Below are 23258 nucleotides of genomic sequence, written 5' to 3' on the forward strand. Positions count from 1 at the left end.
CAAGTGTCCTGAAGACAATGTCACTGGTATGCAGGCGGGATGGGAAGACACAGTGCAACATGCATTCTTTTCCTCAAGTGTTACTTCCAGCTCAAGCATGTGAGTCCTTTACCAGTGTAGACCACAATGCTGTTAATTATGCATGAATGCGAATCTATGCAATACAGACAAATAGATAGGATGTAACAGTACGGATGTAACATGTACAATGTATTCAATGCATCACAGGGTATCATGTTATATTGTATTGTGTTGTATTGTATTATATATATATATATATATATATATATAGTACTGTAACAAGTGTGGAAGCTTATGGCTAGCTTGTAGCTAGTGTTAGAGGATTCAAAACTATACGTTCATCATGTTAAATGCTCTGTTAAAGTGAAAAATGAAACAAATTAACATTAGGCCTCATTTAAATACCTTTTTTTGCAATAATATTCATAATAATATCAACAAATGTTTAAAACTGAGACAATTCTGTGTTGTTTCAAACTGAATTGACTTTTCTGAATCATTACACCCCAAGATACAGACAGACAGATGTGCACAATGATGTGCCCCACTACCAAAAGAAATATAGGGCTTTTAAAAAATGAGATAATCAAGAAATTACAAGTCTCAGAAATGACTCTTTAAAAAAACACCCTGAGTTGCCATGTTTCTACAACCCAACCCTAATTGTTTGGCGAGAAATAAGAAATATATTAGACATCCAGCACTCTGGACAGCGCTAGCTTGGCATAATGTGTGATGGACTCCACGAAGAGGTTACACAGTGCCAGAATGCCAACCATTCCTGTCAAATTCCTGATTAAATCTTGATGAGCCTTAACCATGCCTGTTACAGCTGCTCCACCAAGCAGCAAATGGTTATGACAATACAAGTATCATTGCTGTAAGTGAGCAGAGCATCAGTGTTTTGTCAGTTGCAGTGTACTGTTGATTTTAAGCATCCTAATGATATATAGTGTCCTTTGACCCATTGAGACTATTTGACCTCTGACACTGGAATCTAAAGTGCTGGCTGTAGCTGTGGAGAGACTGTGGTCTGTTGAAAACGAGAACCAATGTCATCCATACCATCCACTCTCTGTGTTTTTAACAGTTTTTATTGTCATTAAATGTTTGCAGCAAATGAGTGACTATGTGCAATAGTTCCTGAGTGAAACCAGAATTGTTTTCATTGTCAGTCATTTACAATTAAAACATGAGCACTTGCAAAATATTTTATTAGTGTGTGCATGCATTACACTTTAGACTTAGCCACCCTAGCCTTACTTAACCACATTACATGTACCACTACTAGGTATAGGTACTGATTATGTATATGAGGTACATCTTTTTCGATTAGTATATAGCAATAAACTTAAAAGACTGGTAGAAGTCAATTATGTATTATTATTATTATTATTATTATTATTATTGTTATTATTATTATTATTGTTTTGTTGATTATTATTATTATTATTATTATAATTAATGGACTAATCGATTAATGGACATGTGTGTGTTTTTATTATTTAAAAAATAAACATACACAGGAAGAAATATTTTATTTATTTATTTATTTATTTATTGGATTGTGCATTTGGTCTTTTTCTAGTAAGAAGCTGAAAAAGATCGACCGATTCACATGTTCCTTTCTTTTTTCCCACCCGTATTACGGCAAGCCCCGCCCACTTTCCCTCAGATTGGTGCCTCCTAGGAGTTCATACCTGGGCGAACTGCTCGTGAATATGAATCACCAACCAATCCGAGCGCAGGCTGCCGCGATACGACATGCTCCCAACCAATCCTCGCAGAGGTCGGCGTGACGTGCCCGAATACGGGTGTAATAACAAAACCCGGCGCGCGCCGTTCCGCCTTCTTCTCACTCACGCCGTGCTGCCTGACAGGAGAGGACATAAAACTCGCACTGAGACTTTTTACCCGCAGCGCAACTACCTGTTCTTTTCGTCGCCAGCGAACGAACTCCTTCGTCTCCAATGAAGCGCTGTTTCGCCGTGCTGAGTTGTCGTACGTGGTGATTTAGGCTCGTTTTGTCGCCATGAGCTGCTTGGATGTGATGTATCAAGTGTACGCTCCACCTCAGCCCTACTTCACCGCCACTTACAGCCCCTATCACCACCAGGTAGGCTCCCAACTTACCACTTACCACTTTCTCCTGCACCGCGAACAGAGTTTCTCTCACAGCTCTGAATTCAGATCCACTCCGAAAACTAAGACTCAGGCTTCTTCCAGTTCCAGTGTTTGCTTTGGGGATTTGGTTCGTATGACGGCCAGCGCAAACATACCGATGATCACATCCCTTAGAGGCTATTTACTATTATTTATCATCATAAGCAGGGCTGCGCGTTACACGAGCCGATTACACTGCAGACTACACGGCGAAGTTCAGAAGCCACTCGGTCCAGTACGGTCCAAAAGTCATTATTACAGACAGTAATGACAATTAATACATAATAATAATAATAATAATAATAATAATAATAATAATAGTTTATAATTATTGTATTATTCTAATGGTCAGGCTGCACCATCTGAATACCCAGTTCTTTAGCCATGCTAAGTGTTGAAGCAAGTCTGACAGTGTTGAATCAATTTTACAGATAATAAAACACTAGATTACATCACCTTGGAGGTCATTTATAATTATTTACTTGCTACATTACGCAGAGCCGTACGAGGTACACGAGCTGACTACTACCTACTACCGCCTGTAGCACAGAACACCCACTGCCCAAGTAACTCTAAGTACTGTAGTTTACTCTAAAAGTGTTTCAATATTTCTTAAATAAGATCATACTCCAGATGACATGGCCTTGGAGGTCATTTATGTTTATTTATAATCATATGCAGAGCTGCAGGTTACATGAGCTGACTTATCCTGCAGGCTGTGTGCTGAGCTGAAGTCACTCTAATAGTGCTGACTAAATTCTTACTTATTGAGAATAATATCTTTTTATATTATAATATTACATTACATTGGAGGTCTTTATTTGTTTTTACAATATTATCCAGAGCTGTAAGGTACACACTTGCTCTATAATACACTATAGACTATACAGCAGAGTTCACTCTTAGAGTGTTAACACACTACCTCACCTGGAAGCTTAGATTATTCACAATCTAATCACAAGTAAACTAGTGCTGTACACAGAGAAATACCTAGTAAACCCTTACAGTTAAAACAATGAACGTATATGAATATTGTAAACGTGTTAGTATTAATAGTAATAAGTGTAATAATGGCTACATCGCCTTGCTGGTTAATTACACACTTTATAAGCAGTCTACACTGGTCGTCTTATCATACACCTGCCCTGTTGAATTCGCTCTGAATGTCAAATCAAGTGTAATATGCTACTCAAATGTACTGCATCACCTAGGCGGTTATTTATGATCTATATTTATGAACGATAAATGATGCTCACACTGTACACAGCAACATCTCTAGTGTTAAGACCCTCAGTCTCTGACTAATTTTCAGTGTTAAATGAAATGAATACCAGATGATGTAACCATGATTGTTATTATAAACACTGTGAGATATTTATAGGTGCATGCAGAGCTACAAGCTACATGAGCTGGCTGATATACTCATAAAACAATCTGCAGTGTTGAATGAACACTAGGGTTAGCTTGTGCCCATGTAACACTAAAGTTTATTTAATAATGAAGGAAACACTGGCTTCTTCTCTCTGCTGTTTTTTTTTTATTATTTATTTAGTATCTTTATTAATCTTTCTCTACTATTATTTTTTCAAAATTCAAATCAGTATTTAATTTAAGTTCAGTATTAATAAGCATTTCAGTCAACTGCACACAAACTGAGCTCGTGGGCTTAGTAAATCTGTCGGTGCTGAATAAATCCGTTTGGGAATTGTGAGGAGCTGTTGGAGCTGAAATGAGGGTGAAAACAGAGAATGATAAGTGAGGCTGGGGTGAGTTGTCTCCTGATCTGGGTCACCGCTGTTAAGCCCTCTTTAAAGTTCTGGCACTTTCGTTAAACCTCTCACAGTAAACACACACACACACACACAGGGCTGAGGTTGAATGTCTCAAACTGTGCCAAAGTCTCTCAAAAAATTCCGTAGCATAAATGTCCTCAGTTTCATCTGTCTGGATAAGTCAGGCAGTTTGAATCAGTTGGCACATATGTTCTGTATATGTGCTTATTTATATTTTATTTTCTTACAGAACATACAGCTGCTTCAAAGGGATCTTTAAGTTATACCACAGAAAAAAAAAACACGTTTGGGTCCATAAAGAGCTCTGCTTGGTGGAACAGAGATGTGTGAGTGTGAAGGACCTTTACATTAAAGGACTCACACTCTGTTTTACAAGCCTAGATCGCTTTATACTGTTCTTCTATGGCACCTATATTTTACTGGGCAAATTCCATGACAAATTGACCAATAGAAATGATCCACAACTACTTAAAATAATTTTTTTACATTCACTTACATTTAAAACACATTTATTTTATTTTCCTGACCGTCAATACTATGGAAAGACTAGATTTGGTTTTAACGGCATTTAAAAATAATAATAATAATTAATAAAAAAAAATAAACCAGCTGATTTTTACACTGTGTAGAATTTCACAATAAATGTATGAATAAAAATATGTAAATGACTTCATAAATTTATATTCCCCCCCCCCCCCCCCCTCTCTCTCTCTCTCTCTCTCTCTCTCTCTCTCTCAGAAACTCGCCTCTTTCTACTCGAAGATGCAGGAAGCGCAGGAAGCGGCGACCGGCGGGAGCGGCTCGTTCTCCAGCACGCACGCGCCGCCGGTAAAAGAAGAGGAGCCGCGTGACCCCGCGCCCGAGGCCGAGTACCTGAGCGCACGCTGCGTGCTCTTTACCTACTTCCGGGGGGACATCAGTTCTGTGGTGGACGAGCACTTCAGCCGCGCTCTCAGCCAGGCCGCGGGACACGCCCACACTTCCTCCGGCGGTGGCAAGCCCGCGCGGGGCTCCAGCTCCTGGAAAGGTGCGTTTATTGTTGTTAACTGAGTTATTATCGAGTTATTATTTTTTATTAATATTGAGGCCTGTGAGGTGAGCGGCTTCCCGTACAGTCCAGAGCTCGAGTTGTACAGCACTGAAACCAGTCACAAAGGATTAGAGGAAAGACGTGACCCAGTAATTGGGAGCTGCTAATGATTTATTCTATGTTTATTATCATCTAAGAATTTGTCATTTAAATTATTAGTTCAGTAGCCCCTACATGCAGATCTATGGATTTGGGCAGTTCTCTCGACACTGAAGGGCCATATGATTCTTAAAGCTCACTGTTTCCCTTCTCTGCTCCTTTACTCAGTGTGTGCTTCAGTGTTCAGTATTAGCGTGTTTCATCACATGGCAAAGATGCTTCTAGTGCAACACACTGTCCTAATGCCGTAATCAGCTTTTCACACGTCTACTGATAGAGAGATAATAAACTGGGCTTTTTTTTTCAACATCGTAGCTGTGCATTGGTTACAGAGTTCAGTTACAGACAATACCTGACAATGCAGGGGGATTCTGGTGGCTGTGCACCTCGGCCAAAAGACACGACACACAGCCTCTGCTACAAAAGCTTTTTTCTGCAACACTTACAAATGTTGAACCTACAGAAAAAAATACAATAGCCATTGTGGCCTGTTCAACGGATTGGACACCCCCCCCCCCTGGCAGAAACTACAGCTTCCAAATACTTATAGCTAGCTAGAAGTCTATCTGATCTTGTTTTAGGAAGTTTCACCCACTGCAAAAGTCTCGAACTGTCTTGCTGCACGGTATGTTTAAAATATAGCCATAGATTTTCAGTGAAGTCAGGGATCTGAAGGGGCTGTTCCAAAAGCTTCAGCTTGTGTTTTTTGAAGTAGTTCATGATAGGTTTTGGGCACATTTTGGGTCACTCTCCTCTTGTAGCAGCCTACTCTATTCAGCTTCAGTTTCTGGACTGACTGCATTACATTTTCCTTCTGGAATTTACTAATATTGAGAAGAATCCATTCATCTACCCATTCAGTCTTTCTTGCGCCACACAAACCCAAAGCAGTCTTAAAGCTTGGCAAGGGGTTCTTTTCATGAAACGCTGCTTCCTTTTTCTCCAACATACCTATGGTGATTGTGGTCAAAGAGTGTAATTTTACTTCAGTAGTCCACAGCATAATACTATATAAAGTGAAGCTCACCGATCTTGTCAAGTTAACATATCAGGGATGAAGAGGTTTGTTCCGACAGTGACAATATGCAAACCTGTCTTCCCTCTTTTTTTCAGACGGTTCGTTCCCGATGAGTCAGCGAAGTTTCCCTCCCTCGTTCTGGAACAGCGCGTATCAGCCTTCGGTCACAGCGTCTCTGAGCAGCGCTCTGGGAGCGTCCCACACGGAGCTTCCCTTTGCAACTGACCCTTACTCCCCAACCTCACTGCACAGCCACCTCCACCAGACCACGCCGGAGCCATGGCACCCAACACACCACCACCACCACCACCACCACCCTTACTCGCTCAGTGGAGCCATCAGCACCCAAGGCTCTGCCTACAGCCGGCCCTCCGTGCACGACATGTACGGGACACACTTCGACCCCCGATACGGTTCTCTGCTGGTTCCTTCGGTGCGACCGCACAGGCTGCCTGCTGCCACGGTGCCCGCCCCCGGACCCTCACCGTGTGACATCAGCAAAAGTGAGCCAGCCAGCTCTGCCTGGACTGGAGCCTTCACCGGGACAGGCTCTGATATGAGCCAGGGTCTCAGTCTGAATGTGGAGACAGGTAAGAAAAATCCTCCAGTCATCATCATTATCATCCAGTCCCTTAAAATAAAGTTTCTGATATAGGTCTTGACCTGGATTTTATTTGGAATAGAACCTTTATATAATCCTATTTAAGCAAACTTCAGGTTCTTTAAGCATCAGGTTAACAAGGTGCTTCACATTAGTGCTTTGAATTGACAAAAACGGTTTATCCTTATTACTACCATGGTTAGGCTCCCTCCACTTTTACATATGGTTTTGTCTTTGTCTCAATATGCCAAGGACGCAGGTTGGGCATAATGTCATAGCTTAGCTTTCTCTATATCTGTAGTTATAAAACCATTATAGAACCAAGCGTAGTCCTTCTATGAGTGCTTTTCGGGACCTTTATGTTTAAGAGTGTGTCTGTGTAGTACTTTGCAATAACCCAAAGCCACTTAGAAGGGTTGAGAACACATGATGAAACATACAAGATTAAGGACGCTAAGTGAACTGGAAAATATATATAGGTTAGGATGGATTGCTTTTAAATTCTCAAGCAATTCAGATTTCAACGTGACCAAAGGTCCCCTTTCTTATAGCAATGTTTCAAATTCAACACCTTTCCCTTTGAAATACGAGAGTGAGCAAAGTACTTTTATGAGGTTCCTTTTCACAGAGACGTCACCTGAAGTCACTAATGTTTTTGAAGCTGTTGTTTTGTGTAAGATTTTCCCCTGATCCTTTAAAAGCCAAGGCCAGTGTGTTGTGTTATATCATGATGTATGTTGCTGACTTATTAATTGGGTTTCCAACCTCTGCCTTTGTGGCTAATGCTTTTCACCCTTTTCTTGCTTTCGCGGCTTCCCACGCCTAAGAATTTGCTATTTATTTCCCCCACCTCTCTTCGTCTCTCCCTCACTTTTCTTACCCTGCTTCTTCTGTTGTCTTTCTGTCTCTCTATCTCTCTTATTCTCTTAGGTCTGCAGAGCCAGGATAAGAGCAAGGACTTATACTGGTTTTAGCGCCCTGCTGAACCTCCAGCCTCAGCTGACTTCTTGTCTTTCTCTGCCTTTGTAGGCGACAGCAGGGCCCTTTTTCTGTAACAGATTCTGATTCTCACTTGCAGCTCGGCGCTACACGCTCTGCGGCGGAGGCATCCTGAGCTGAAATCACGCCAAAGTGGATGAACTACCCCCCCCCCCTTCCCCAGGCTCAGGCACCACGAGAGGCCCATACTGAGACACTCAAAGCTAACAGAGACTCCGGGTGAGAGATGGACAAAAAAACAGCCAGAAATACATGGTGGTGTGACCACGCGGCAGCTGTTCTCTTGCTGGCTCGCTCGCCCGCTTGTTCTTTCTATCTCGCCGGCCTCAAAAGCTCTCAGCCCCTTCCCAAATGGACACATGGTCCAAAAGAAATAAAAAAGAACAAGCAACTCTTTTTGATTTGGGACAGGGGTGGGGGGAGAGGCACGAGAGCTTAAACGTCAGAAGTGACCGGACGCCCTTTACATGGGGGACCATAGCCAGTGCCAGAGAAGAGGCTGCTGTGTTATTGTGACTTTCTTTTTTTATTAGAAATGAGAGACTCTGATGAGAGAGCAGCATTCCCTGTCATGACAGAAGAGAGCAGGGGCTATTTGAAGCCACTTGACTCTATCTATATTGCTCTCAACAGCTGTCATCGACAACTGTTTTGGAACTCCGCACGCACACTCACAATGGCAGTGTCACTGTGCAGTGTTTCGACCAAGCAGGGGCTCAGGATTTCATAAAAGGAGCTTTTTGTCATTTCTGGACCCCCACCCACACAGGGAACAACTGGTTTGGCTTTTTTGATTTAAGGATGAATGGCGTGAAGGGGGGGGGGTGAAAGGAAGTGCCCATGGAAGGACAGACACAGACGCACGCACACACACACATCACCTCTGTTCTAACTATCTAAGTTGCTGTATACACTAAATTTGTGTGAATATGATTAGTGCAAGGATCCAGCTCATTCAGTATGAGTAGCTGTGAACACACTGCCATCAAAGTCACATTCTTGTAATGTGGGCTCTCTTTGACTTTCAGCTATCAATGGCTGTGTGCGACAGGTCCTAATGGTGTATTGTGGATATAGTAATATATTGCATTGTAAAGTATTTCACCTTAATAGTGCATTGAGGAGCCTTCAGTGTTATCTGTATTATATGTGCTATGTTTTATTCATCTTCACCGAAAGGAACAGTGTAATTAAAGCTGCAACTACATGCGACTGTGCGACCATCTTTCAGTATTCCTCATTAGCACTAGCGAATGCTGTCCTTTAACATGTGAATTCAGTGATTCATGTTCATAGTGATCTTGTCATGCAAGCTTTTTTCTACCCAGCACTGCTACCTAAAGGCCCTGCATCTAAGACCAGCAGTATCGACAAAGCGACTCCAACCTTCAGATCTCTGAAAGGAATATGACACCAACGGAATAGTTTCCTTTCAGCCTCACCAATTTATTGTTGGGGTTTTTGTGTTTGCTTTTGTTGCATACATAATCTCGCACAATAAATGCGGTATATATTGTAAAGACTAGATATTCAGATATTTTTCAAGGTCAAGACAACTGGCAGTGTAGAATGTAAGGCAATATAGGAGCCCTTTAAAGGTCAGATGTGTGAAAGCAGCATGAAAAGAGAAAAACTGTAAAAAGAGAAATGCTGTACAGAAATGCAAAAAAAAACATCTCTAAAAAAGCAACTTTACAAGAAATGGAAAAAAACCCCTCTCAACTTTCAGTGGAAGTTAATGTAAACTTTTATAGTTCAAGTCATTTTTGAGTCAACTGAATTGATGTATTTAACTTGGAATTTGGACACAATGTTAAAAACAACGGCCAGATTCATTTAAAAAAGAAAAGAAAAGAGAAGCGACAATATGCTATAATATTATAAGAATTATAAGAAAGAGAATGTGGTAACGCTGCCATGTGTTTTGTTTCTCAGCTGATCTTTTTGGTTGTATTTGTGGTTTAGTCCTGGACAGCTGTAGATTAATATCAGTTTCTGACTAAGGTGATGAAAGATATGCCAGGGTGGATGGAGCTCGTCTTAACTGGAGTGACTTTCAGAGTGTTCACTTAGGTTAGCTACGAAGGGCATATCACATGGGAAGGGAAGTTTAAAAGAAAAAAGGCAATAAAATCATAATGCAAAGTGGCTCTCCAGCTACATGATAATGCCAAAGCCAAATTTAGCATGACTGAATTTCATTCGAGAACTACAAGCTGCGTTTGTTGTGTGGTTAGGATTGATGGGAAGTTTGTCTCAGATACGTAAGCTACTCTCAGTTAAGGCAGTACCCACTGAATGGGAGAACGTGAACAATAAAGATTTTACATTTGAGTGGGTCATATTTTTGCTATAGAAAATAATGTTTTGTGCTCATTTTGAGAAATCTAACTATAGCTTATGTTTTATGACCAATGACATTACTCCGCTGACTACGTACATCTAAGCTGCAACAAACAGATATACAAATACTGGCACAACTGCACATCCATAACTCACAAAAAGATCTAATCAACACACCTAACCAGTTCACTTCTGTCAACACAATGCAAACAGTTCTGATACATATTAATCTCCCTCTTATTCATAATTCATCTATGGTAACCTTTTTTCATAACCTATGAGGTGAAATATATATGGTTGTACATTAGATCTTAATATCTAAATGATAATCAATATAGTGTATATATGGTGCACAGCAAGGGTTCTCAGGGAGTCTAAATGAAAGGACATCTGCTGCCAATGCTAATTGGTGCCAGATACCATAGGACACTTTCAAAGGTGTTGTGGAATTCATGCCTCAAATGGTCAGATCTGTTGTGGTGGCACAAGGGGAAGCCTACTCAGTATTTGGCAGGTGGTGCTAATGTTATGGCAGATTGTGTAAATAGAGCACAATTTCTATTTATTCCTGTAGAGAATTTGTTGTTGATCAGAATTTGTTATTTTCATGCCAGGGTGCCTGAACAGTGGTGTCCATATTTTTTCATACAACTGTAGAATTTATGTGATATAATCAAATGTAGTTTAATCTGTAAACATTTAGGGTAATGCTAGTTTGATGCTAGTGGGTGAAGAGACCCTGGACCCTGGATACCCTGTGTTGTATTTTTATTCAGATTGTCATTTTTTTAGGCCACTGGGCTTTGTGGTATTTATGTTCTAACTTGTACTTTTAGCCAAGCTGTTCTTGTGTTCATGTGACTATGTATGATCTATGTATGAAAGTTGTGAGAATGCAGTTGCAGATCATCTGAGACTGAAATATTTGTGCTGGACAAATTTCTCATTCACACAGACCAAATGATCAAACACCAAATGATCTATTGTAGATTGACTACAGTTTATTCATTTTTAAGTCTCACTTCAGACCACCAGGACACCCCAGATCATTTCATTAATTTTTTTATTCATTATTGTTATTTTACAATTTTAAAATTTATTTGTATGGGTTTGCCACTATCAGAGAAATGCTTGACCTTAGCGTTTAGGAGTGGCGGTGAGGCCCAGGCCGTCATTCAGCCCTCAGTAAAAACGAGGCACTGCAAAAGAATGTTAATCGGCATGTGTCTTCATGCTTTCTACCAATCAAGAAATTAAGCTAAACACCCATGGGAGAGTTAAATTTGTATGGCAGATTATACACACGGACACACTGCACCATGTGCTTTACAATCATGTCCACCATGTCCTGGGTAGAATGTTATGATGGTTATATCAATCACATCTATCTCAGTGAGTTTCTTTAGATTAGTGTATTTCTTAGGCATTGTCATTTGAAAGGCTATTATGTACCTAAAGTTTTACCCACTCTCGAAACAAGAGTCAAGAGTCTTTAGCTGAGCTTTAGCTTTAGTTGAGATGTAATTGTAATCACATGGCAGAAAGGAACTGCGTTTTTGTTCAGCCAGTGAATTAATTACAGAGCTCTTTTGCACCCTAAGCTGTGCAAACACAGACAGAGCTTTTGAAAGCACTGCCACGCACAACTCTGGGCATGAAGCCACACACTGATCAGTGGTAATCAAAGGCCCTGACCTCATGCCAGTCCTGCTTGTAAGATGGGGCTTGAGGACTGCTGTATTGAAATCATGAAGTGAATACTGTTCACACTATATAGGACCACCCTGCAGGAAGGCCTTGTGCTTTATCCATTCTGTTTACAGATATGCCCCCATGACTTCCAATTTAGCGTGCTATCACTTACTTGTCATCGTCTTAAAGCAGTTCTCCACACAAGTGGATGAGGGGTAATGGTCTTTGAGGCAGCATGAATTGGTGCTGGCCCTGGGAGCAGTTGGGGCAGATACTGGAGTGTACAGAGGTGAGTAGTAACTAGTTTACTCACTTACATGTACTTGGGGCAAAAAGTTATAAGGTAATACCTTTACTTATTCTCAAGTACAGCCATGCAGAAGGTAATCTACGCTGAACTCATTGTAGAATTATGTCTTTTTTAATGTTTAAATGCATTCTTTTCTTTTGCTTCAGCGTCTGGACCACTTTGCTGTTCACTCCGGTCTCAATGAACTTTAGAGTTTTCATTCAGAAAAAGATTTCAAAAAGGGAATAAAAGCATTAAACAAATGTCAGTTCTAATGCTGATAGATCACATAGGTCAGACTCCAGTCCTGGTGGTCCTCAGCTCTGCAGAGTTCAGCATTCCGTCTTATTAAACACACCTGCTTCAACTCGTCAGCTAATTAGCAAGTCCCAGATTCAGAGTGTTAGAAAAGGGAAAAGGCTTATCCCTGCAGAACTTTGACCCATAAGAAACCAGAGAGGGGTACTTAAATAACTGCATTTTGTTTCTGTACTTAAGTATTTATTTGAAAAATGTCTTAATTTGCTCAGGTATCATGAAATGCATACACTATTACCCAAATACATTACAAAGAGTTGGGATTCTGCAGATTTAAATGATTTATAATGCGCTAATGTAAGGATCAGAACTGTTGCTTAGTTAGTCACACCACCGCATGCCAGATTATCGCATCCCAAACCACCCAAAAAAAAAAAATCACATTTTATTTTATCTATACTTAATTATGGCAACTTTATAATTCAATTCAATATATTTGAATACAACAAACATAAAGGAGGGTATTGTACGTTATTAAAGCATTCAATCTAGTAAAAGGACAGTATCGGGTTACAATGTGCTGGTCATTTATCAATATACAGTTACGTTGAGTGTGCTCATCTGCTGGTCTTGATTTTAAAGAAAAGTAAAAGCAAAAAAATGTTGAATGTGTTATGCAGTATAATAACAATTAAGATAAACACTTTATTAGTTCCAGTCTGTTCAATCTGTTGTTCAATACCAGTTCCTTAATTTCACTTTCCATAGATTTCTGACATTTAGCCTTTTACTACATCCCTGGAAGAAGCCCAGTTTGACACCCTGGTGCGAGATGCTGAATGCACTAAGAAGTAGTTCTGACCACAGTTCTAATATGTAGTTAAGTTGTTTTCGAAATGCTACTGTGACTTCTTTCTGAACCGTTGTTTAAATTCTGTAACATTCAGAGGTTTGTAGACTAGCCAAAACCCATATTCCCATAACCCAGAAATACAGCGGAATTTAGTACATCCACTATCTATGAACATACGGGCTCCCAAAAAGCCAGCATATATTGGTCTGCTGGTTTGATAAGGTCAGCACTTCACTGACTGTTTGCCACTGCTGGTCCATCCTCGGAGCACCCTGATAACTGCCATGCATACAAGATGTAATTAGTTTTTAATCTGCTCTAATAATTTTAAATGCACTTTTATTTAAGAAACTAAACTAAGACAAGTATTCAGAACAACTATGAAAGAAAGAACAATGACTAGGTCTATGGACTAGGAAATGATTTACTAAACTAATTTATGAAGGATAACAAAAGTCAGAATTTGGACTCTTGACGGAAAACGAGCAATGGAAAGTGCCATTTTGTCTAATACTCGGCTTAACCACCAGCAGACTGTCCAGAAATTGTTGAGCAAAATGCTGCCCGCTTTGCCGTTTGTGGGCCAACAGTGGTCTGCTATCCTACTGCTATCAGGCCTGAAATATGTGAGACTCTATTCTACTTTTTTGTGCAATCAAGGTCTAAAATAACAATGTGGTGTGTCAAGGTAGTTTAGACACTACCAACAGTGTCTAAACTACTTTGACCTGTTAAATGTTAATGGCTAAATTGTAACGAGAGTAGATTCATTTCCCCACAAACATACACGGTAACAGACGTGAAAGCATTAGCATTAAAATGATCAGCTTGAGTACATAACTACTTACTGCCCAACTCTTACAATACCTTTACCTGAATATGGGTGTAGGCTACTCTATCCAGCTCTAGGAGTTTGTGTGATACTGTCTCATGCTAGTAGGCTGTGGCATGTAAACATCGCTAATGCCTGAGCTGTGGAACGGCTCTATATGACATTCAGTCTATCCACAAGTGTCACATGGCTGGCGATTCTCACACCATCACCACTGGCATTTTTCACATTAGTCAACATAGGCAGCATGGATGTGGATTTGGATCTCCAACAACAGTGTTGGGCAGGGTGGCCTGACCATTCAACGCTAGTTAGCATTTCCTTTTGTCGTTCTTCTTATATCTAACACTGAAGCTGGAACATAAACAATAATAGAAAAAATGCTTGCTATTCCTTTCTGCTGGAGTTTAGCAGTGGTTAAGGTAGATAGCGCTATTGTGAAGGTCAGCGTGCCAGTGACGCACTCAAAAGCCTGAGGAATTGTGCTGATCCTCCACCTAAGACAAGCACATTTATTAAACCTTTAACACACAGGCCTTCCGAAAAGCCTGGAGCTGTGTGTCCCCGACAGCGGACTGAACAAACAGCTGCTCTACACACTGTCTCTGTGTTCAGACAGTCACATCAGCTCAGCACACTCTCATGCATTGTTGTTTTACTGCACGCAGATGGTTAGGAGTCACCTTAACCATGAAGCAGTTCTCATTACCTCACCAGCTTTACATGCAGTGTAATGATTTAAGACTAGGTTAAATTTTTTTTACAGTATATTTTGAGAACTCTAAAGTAAGCTGTGTTTAATGGTCTATATTTTACAGGCTTGTAGGAACTAGTTCCATTCACTCAATTCTATCTACTTAACATTTTATGGATTTATGATAACACGTATCCGCTTATATACTGTATATACATACTATATATAAAGAAAGGGATCTACATTTACTCTGTTCCACTTGAGCTTTTTATTTAAGTCCATAATGACCCCATAAAGAGAACTTCTGTTCCTATTCTGATAGATGCTAGATGTACTAAGAACATTCACTACAGGTCTATGCCTCACTCAGTATTTGTATTAATTCCATTAAATAAAAGATAACTGTACATGAAAGCATAAGCAGTTTTGTAGCATTTATAACCCAGTATCATACCACATCACGCCTCATACCTGATCCCATACACCGGCCCGGCCCCTGCAGCCATACCACCCAGAATCGTAGATTTCTGTAAATTTCCAGGATTTCGTCCCCCATGGCAATAAATTCTGAGGAAGAGTTGTAAATGCCAGGACATGGAGAATCTCTACGCTGTGCACAGTAAATTAAGATGATGTTTCTTTAGACAGTCCAATGTTTAGTGTAGTAAATGAAGCAGAGAACTTTGGCAGGATGGCAAAACTTTTAGCCGTCCTGTCTGTATCTTATAATCTTATAAAAGACTGTGTGAATTTAAAATCAAGACAATTATTGTGAATATCTACTATGGACCATCATTTGTTAAATGTAATTTCAGACTTTTATTGACGCATCTGGTCCCAATACTAGTTTCTAGGTGTTAACTGTTAAACTGTTGGGTATCATGTTACACTGGGCTGTATTATTTACATGTCAAATGGAGCTGAACACGTCTTACAAAAGAGATGAATCCTGAGGTCTTGCACTGGGAATTCCTAACATAGCTCCAGCACTTCGCTACAGGTCTGACTGTAGTTTGTCTGTGGTTTCACACACACTAAACACTGTAGCTTGGTCTAAGACCAAGGAGACGATAAATGCAGATCATTATACCTATTGTTTTTACTTTCAATCATTTTAAAGATGAATCTGGGCAGCTCTTCCAATAGGCTCCCCTACCTCAGCTATGGGCTTTTGAGAGGGAAGAAAAAAAGTGGTGGTTTGGTGGGAATATGATATCTTTGAGCTTGTCTGGCCGCAGGTAAGAATTTGAATGGGTTTTATTGCCAAAATGTTGACATTTATGTCTTTAAGCAGAACGAGGTGCCGCATGGAAAGCTTGAAGTCAGGCCGGTCTTTGAGTGGCATTTCACCTGCAGAGAAATTCAGAAAAGTGTTCTGTTTCTTCCAGAGCCGTACGGCTGTGTTTACGTTTCCCATCATTTCCTTCTCGGGCTGCTGCCATATGTAAACCTCCAACAGCCATCCTGTCCACTACAGTGCTGCGTGCAGGCCACTAGAGTGTAAATGAATGTGAGTATGCACGTAAACACAGGACGTTTTCTTGGATTGGAGAGTACTGTTGAAATACAAGCATTAACAAATCCACTGACAGCTAAATGAACAAATCACAGAATGTATCTCTTTTGCCACTCCTGCAATTACTGACTGAAACATGGACTTACGTGGGGGGTGTGGGGTTCGGAAAAAACAGCTGTTGTGCTTGTCAGCCAAGTATTCAGTGCCTCTCTGCTAGCTGCATAAAACTGTTCAAACCACTCAGTAGTGTGACTTAAACTACTGTGACTTTATTTATGACCCTTCAGGGAAATCCCTTGCGCTGTCACATTTAACGTCTTCCAGTGTTAAACTGCATGTCTTTATTGAATGCAATTCTTCTTAATTTGCACAGAGAAGCACAGCTGAACAAGCCTAAAATCTGTTTTTTGTCCGTGGAGAGGGTTTTACTGACATTCTGATTAATTCAAGGTGCTGTGCTAGATGAGATGTAACTGTGGCGTGTGATTGTCAGCTCTGCACATGGATGGTATGAGCCACTTTTCACATACATCACGCAGAAGTATAAATGGCTCGTTTATTCAGCGCTGGCCAGGGAATGCCATAAAGGCTAATGTATGATGTGAAGTTAAACCGAGGCAGCATTTGAAGTGGATTGCCACACATTGAGTCTGCAGATTAAAGGAATTCGCCGTCCCCGGGCATTAAGAAATGCTAAATTATACTCATATGAGCTGCAGTGCACTCTCACTCACACAATACTTCCACATTCAACAACTGCAGTGCTGTGCTGGTGGAATTTTGCATGGGTTCACTTTTAGAAGCCTCCCTGTGTTCAGAAATGGCCCTTTAACAAGGCTAGACTTATTGACAATGAAGACGGTTTGTGATTCTTGATCATTTAAATAAAAATTCTTACAAACTCATTACTGTAGTTTTGAGGTACAGGCATAAACTAGCTGGCTAGCCACCAAGCAAGCTGTGCTTATTGCTTATCTAACTAGCTATCTACCACATAACCTACTGTCTTTATAGCTCATCTAGATAGCTAGCTACCCATAACTCACTGTGCTTATAGCTCATCTAGATAGCTAGCTACCACATAACTAGCAAGAAAACAGATACAAAGTAGTAGTATTGTAATTTAAGAAAACTGGGGGCTTGGCCCACCCAGCAAAAAAAAAATTTTTAACAAATAATTTAAAAGACGACTTTGCATGATGTCTGAGCAACATTGATATTAGGTTAAAATGTAAAAGGTGAAAGGTGAAAAGCCGGTCATTCAGGTTGTTGAGAAGACGGCTAAAAAATGATACCCCTCTACGTCTAAATTCAATGGTCGTCGGTCGTTTTATGCGCCTTTTTCTTAACCTAGACGTATAATATATTGACGTTTTTTTAGACGTCTTCACAACAACCTGAATGCCGTGCTTTTCACCTTTCACATTTTAACCTAACATCAATGTTGCTAAGACATTGACGTCTATATATTTGGGTTTGTGCATGTTGTTTCCATCAATTGTTTTTATAGCTACATTAGGGTTATATGTGGTCCAAAAAAAGATGTCCACTTTGGGCTAAATTTGGACCAAAGCAGAGACACTAAACAAAGTTTTCAACATCTCCGTTTGGGCTAAATAAAGTCCATGGCAGGCCGAGCAGATTTAGCCCATAAAACAACATCTATATGACGTCTGGTGCTGGGTGGGGAGGGCCCTAAACAACTGTTTAAATTGTTTATAGCAAGAAATGTTCCACTCTTAAAATAAAAGTGCTACAACGGGTTCTTGGGGGAGCGATGCCAATGAAGAACCACTTTTGGCTCCTGGAGAACTGTATAATAGGAATGTAAATGAAATGTGAGTGTAAAAAAACTACAATAAATTCGTAAAGAACTATTACACTGACAAATCTCTTTTATGGTTCTTTATGGAATTAAAACCTGCAAAAAAATCTATAATCTAAACTATAATCTAAAATCTAATATGACTAAAAAAGGATCTCCTCTCCTACTTGAAATCATGTGCTTGTATTCAGTATATGATCTCTATTCAGTAAACTCATCATCATCGTCTTCTGTGGACAAAATCTCATAACATAATCCTTACTACCGTTTCAGTGTTGGGTTTGCAATCTAATAAGGCTACCTGAATTTAAAGAAATGAAGAAATGTCTCATTAATCAGACCCATCTAATCACACCTGCTTAGAGCACTCTTGAGCAGTTGTTTTCAGTGCCTTGCTAGCACACGTCTGATTTACGAGACAGAAAAGCCTGCTGTGACCTTCTCAGGCAAGCTATGCGGTTTGCCCCCTGCTGCTCTAGGAGCCCTCGAAGGACACGGAAAGCTTGGCCTCTGGATAGGCAAAGTGTGCCAACATTGCAGTGTCAAGTCTGATCTGTAGGATAAATTGTTCCCGCGGATTGTGATCACTATTTTTAATTTGATGGACATAGTGCTTCAACTGCCGCCAGATTCTTGAGAGTGTGTGGTTTGTGGCTGGGCGGTATATCTTCCTGCTAAAAGAGGTAAACCTTGCCTGACAGCAGTGGCTCCTCACACATAAATATCCTTATCCCAGTGTGTTTACATCAGTTGGGGTGTTGCAAAACAGCATCAGTTTTGTAGTGCTGATACTAAATCAGAACTTTATGTTCTTGTGTGCCAAAGGGATATTTTAACCACCACTTTATATAAATGCTGGTGCAGACAGAAAATAGGGTTAAATGCAGCTGAATGACATTCCCCATGTATCAGACTTTGTTGATCAACCCTTAAAAAGGGCTATCCTTCTTCTAGTACAGATAATGATTCTACATAGCGCCACGTCAATTCAAAGAGCCATTGGAATGCCTAAGTGGCTCTTTCCCTGTTTAAATGGTTCTTCATATATAAAGAAAAAGGGGTTCCACTATTGTTCAAAGCCAAAGAACCCCTTTTTTACTGAAACTATGGACCAGTAAGCGCACCTTGCTGGTGTACATTTGTAGACTGTCAATGCCTAAATTGTATTTTAGATGACAGAAGTATAATTGGGAGGGTTTTTGGCGTAATATACACACAATACCTGAAGTGGTCAACAGCATTGATGTCTCCAATAATAAATAGGGTAAAGAATGCACTGACAAAGGAAAGAAATGTTCATCTTATTAGCCTGACGGGTATATAGTGTATATTCATCTTTGCCTCAATTAGAGTCCGATCTGGTGGTTTTAGAGCTGTTTGGATATTATTATCTTATTCAGATCTGAATAAGTGCTCAAAGCGGGCCGTTAGCCACCGTTACACAGTACCAGCACTTCTACATTTTACTTTTTGGCAGTTGGCAAAAAGGTTCTTAAAGGTTCAAAGCACCAAAAGAGGTTCCTCCACAGTTTTGAACTGAAGAACCTCCAAAGGTTCCTCAAAGATCTTATACTTTTAACAATGCGCCATTAGTTTTTTCCCACTTCAAGTGCTGATCTAAAAAACTTTCATATGTGGTTCCACATTGAATATAAGTTTGATTTCTAACCATGTGTAATAAGAATAGAATTTGTGTGTTTTTTCCCACTGCACATGCTCAGTGTTTCAGCATTTGTATTGTTACTTTCAGGCTAAATCTCAAACGTATTTCTACTCCTTACGTAGTTTACTAAAGAAGTCATGAAACTATGGGCTTACGTGGCAAAACATATATGTCTAACAAAGAGTCATTTGGTCATCAGTCCATGTGTACAGATCTCTAGTAGACATATAGTGGGTGTGGAAGCCTAGTTCACTGACTTACAAAGTGCTCTAGGTAGGAAGGACCATTTGGGATTCAGCCTTATATTGATGTCCATGATGCACATGGTTCATTCACATGACATTACTGATTTGGATGTGAGCATGCGGGCTGTTTCAGATCACAAGTTAAGTTCACTTTAAGAGGTATAGAGAGAGGTATAGATCATCTACACCACTCAAATGTGAATCATCAAGTGAAGAAGATCATATCTGAGCAATCTGAGGCCTGTATAGTGAACATATCCAATGATCAACTCTAGTCTGTTATTATACACCTATCTAGTGGACTTAGAAGATGTGTGGACTTGACAAAGTGACCAGAAACACTTTCTTGGCAACATAAAACCTTCAAATGGCGTTTCCTACCACAATTATGCTGAAGACACTCAATGCATCAATGCATTCTCTCTCTTTAACCTTCACATACTCAAGTATTTATTCACATCTTGGCATGTTACCCAGGATGGCAGTCCATCAATTAAATCTTAGCAATGATACATCCCTGCAAATATATGTTCTCTCTATAACCTTGTCATCTCCTTTTAGAACTTCCTGTTTAGCCTGTCTGACAGTCTCGGCGGAGTGTGGGATGAACAACATCCAGAGAATTCAACCTTCTCTCTAGGGCGGCTACTCAAGTGCTTGTTCAGTGGTCTTGTCGTCTCAAGACTATTAGAACTTACTCGTGGCTGAAGTAAAGTGTAAAGTGCTGGTACCGGAGTACTGGCCCACTTCGAGCACTGCTTTCAAGTGTTCTCAGACACATATGGTTCAAGAAATTGTTTATTTAGTTGGATGAGTTCAATTAGATTTGTAAAATTGCCTAAATGCTGCAGGAGCCACTGGATTATACCAAGACTCTCCTCCAAATACATTGTTTAGTGTGAAGTTGGAATGTGTGCAGGGAAGCTCAAGCGCTGGATCTCACACAATGCCAGGATTAAGTATCAGCCATTCGGTGTGTCAACACTTCCCTCTCTTCAAACGCCAGAGCACTTTTTCATGTCCTCTGACCTCTGGACTTGCAGTGATAATAGCAAACAAACATTGTCTTACCTGGATAGGTAACCCGAGACCCTCCTGCTTCCTGCAGTGGAGCTCCTAAGAGCCCAGCTTCAGCCACCCCTGCCATTAGGCCTCTGCCCCAGGGTGCTGAGCTTTATGGGATAGAAAGGTGGGGGGGAGTAGGGAAACTTATGGGGCCCTAATGGAACTCAACTGCATTAACCTGAAAGGTGCAGCTGCAGGGAAAAAAGGGAGAGCTGACAAAAAGGGGTGAAAAAGAGATGTAAGGGGGGGAGAGGTGAGTGCTGAGGTGTGAAGGTGAGCGGAGGGAGTGGACGTGAACTTCGTTATAAAGTCAGGTCCATATGTATTTGGACAGTGATCATTTTGTAATTTTGCCTCTGTATACTACCTCGTGGATCAATTAAGATGTGACTGAAGTGTAGACTGAAGTGTAATTCAAGGGGTTTACAGCTATATTTAACATAGTCTCTCTGTTTTCACAGGCTCAAAAGTAATAGAACAATGGAGTGATATGAATGTATAACATTTAAAAACATTTAAAACATCTGAAAAGCCTGTGCAGTCCTGGAACAATTTTCTTTGGGTAGATTAAACAGAGTATGGAGAAGGAAAGGAAAGGTTAATGATCTGTCAAACATGATGGAGGCACTGTTCTGGCATAGGCATGTAGGGCTGCTAATGGAACTTGGTTTAATAAGGGTATGATTGTAATGGTATTAAGTAGCTGATAAATTATGACACATATAAAGATATACTTTCTGCTGAGATTCACTCAAATTGTCAAAACTGGTGGGACTTCTGTAGAAACTGGTGGTGCTATTCTTTGGCAATAGAAGTTGGTAAAGTTTGTCCACCGGCGGACCAGAGGCTTTTTAAGTGGTTAATATTCACTCATAAGACTCTTTGTAATTAAAGTATGTATATATATATATATATATATATATATATATATATATAGAGAGAGAGAGAGAGAGAGATAGATAGATAGATAGATAGATGAACTTAAAAGATTATGAACTTGTGACAAGACATACATTAACATTTCTGTTTCTGTAACTGTTACACAGTTTCTTTAGAAAATACCTCAGAAATAACACATCTGAACTGAATTTTCCCAAACTTTTCCCCAATTTGGAACAATTTGTGAATTCAGCATATGCATATCTGATGAATACAGCACAGTGTTTCTGGTTGCCATAGCGACCCTACATCTTAAACTGTTATATCAGTTTCACAGTCTTTTTACAGTTTCACTTGGCTTTTCTCATGCTTGACGCAAGAAGAAGCAGCAAGTGACCCAGTGCCCCCCCCCTAACCCCCCACCCCCGTAGATGGTGCCTATGACACTCTATATTTATTAAACCATATAATATCCTATTTCAATTTCATTTCACTGATTGCACATTGTTTTTTTAGGATTTGCATTCAGCAAACCAACTGTGACTCTTGGATTATTTATGCTGGAAGGTTGGTGCATTAAACCTGGATTAAGCCATGGTTTTCAATGGCAAAAATGCCATCAAATCTGCCCTTGTGTTAGGGAGAGTGGTCGTGTGGGTGAAATCAGAAGCAGTGTTTATTTGAGGCATCTGGAAAAAAGGGTCTATCAACAGTAATTAACTCTGATGTCCAGATGTCCTTTCCAGATGTCTGTAATCTTGTACAAACTGTGAAAAAATTTTAATCTCAATATAGTTTGACTGCTTACAGCATTCTATGCCAAACTCATTTTACAGGCTGCAATAGGAACAAAGGTAATCCAAACCTGTAGTGCAGTGGATACTAGGCCCCTTGACATCTTTTTTTTAATAGTTTGACCTACAGAATTTAACAACCACGGCTTGCTTAAAGGGAAGACTCTAAATGTCAAGTGATACTTTGAACCAATCAGAATTAGGACAGTTTTATTAACAGCAATTTACCACAACCCTTTACTATACTCAATACCGCTCGACCCTTGGGTGCCACTGGCACATCACAATGACACTATAATCTATATTATAAAAGAGGCTGCCAATATTCCCTCTCCATCCAGCTGCAGAAGCTGAAAGACCTCTTTGAAAGTTCAGGTGGCTAAAAGCTCTTCACACAAAACTGAACACAGCCTGTGCTGCTAGTACATGACAACCTTCTTCTAAACTCTTCCCAAACTGCAAGTGGCTTCTCTCACCAACCACTAGGTTCCAGAACTAGCATAAATTCCATGCTCATCTAAAGTGG

General features: G+C 40.2%; 1 protein-coding gene across 1 annotated transcript; it reads left to right on the forward strand.

The window, feature by feature from the left end:
• Positions 1–2053: 2053 nt before the first annotated feature.
• vgll2a (vestigial-like family member 2a) lies at positions 2054–7904 on the forward strand. Its single transcript, XM_072656555.1, has 4 exons — positions 2054–2137; positions 4716–5004; positions 6280–6774; positions 7864–7904. Exons 1-4 carry the CDS (start codon positions 2054–2056, stop codon positions 7902–7904), a joined length of 909 nt encoding a protein of 302 aa, XP_072512656.1.
• Positions 7905–23258: the final 15354 nt, after the last annotated feature.

The sequence above is a fragment of the Salminus brasiliensis genome, chromosome 1, assembly GCF_030463535.1.
Source record: "Salminus brasiliensis chromosome 1, fSalBra1.hap2, whole genome shotgun sequence".
Taxonomy (NCBI): domain Eukaryota; kingdom Metazoa; phylum Chordata; class Actinopteri; order Characiformes; family Bryconidae; genus Salminus; species Salminus brasiliensis.

Coding starts and splice junctions, on each gene's coding strand:
- vgll2a (XM_072656555.1), top strand. CDS start 2,054: ATGAGCTGCTTGGATGTGATGTATCAAGTGTACGCTCCACCTCAGCCC. Junction 5,005..6,279: donor GGGCTCCAGCTCCTGGAAAG/GTGCGTTTATTG, acceptor TCTTTTTTTCAG/ACGGTTCGTTCCCGATGAGT. Junction 6,775..7,863: donor CAGTCTGAATGTGGAGACAG/GTAAGAAAAATC, acceptor TCTCACTTGCAG/CTCGGCGCTACACGCTCTGC.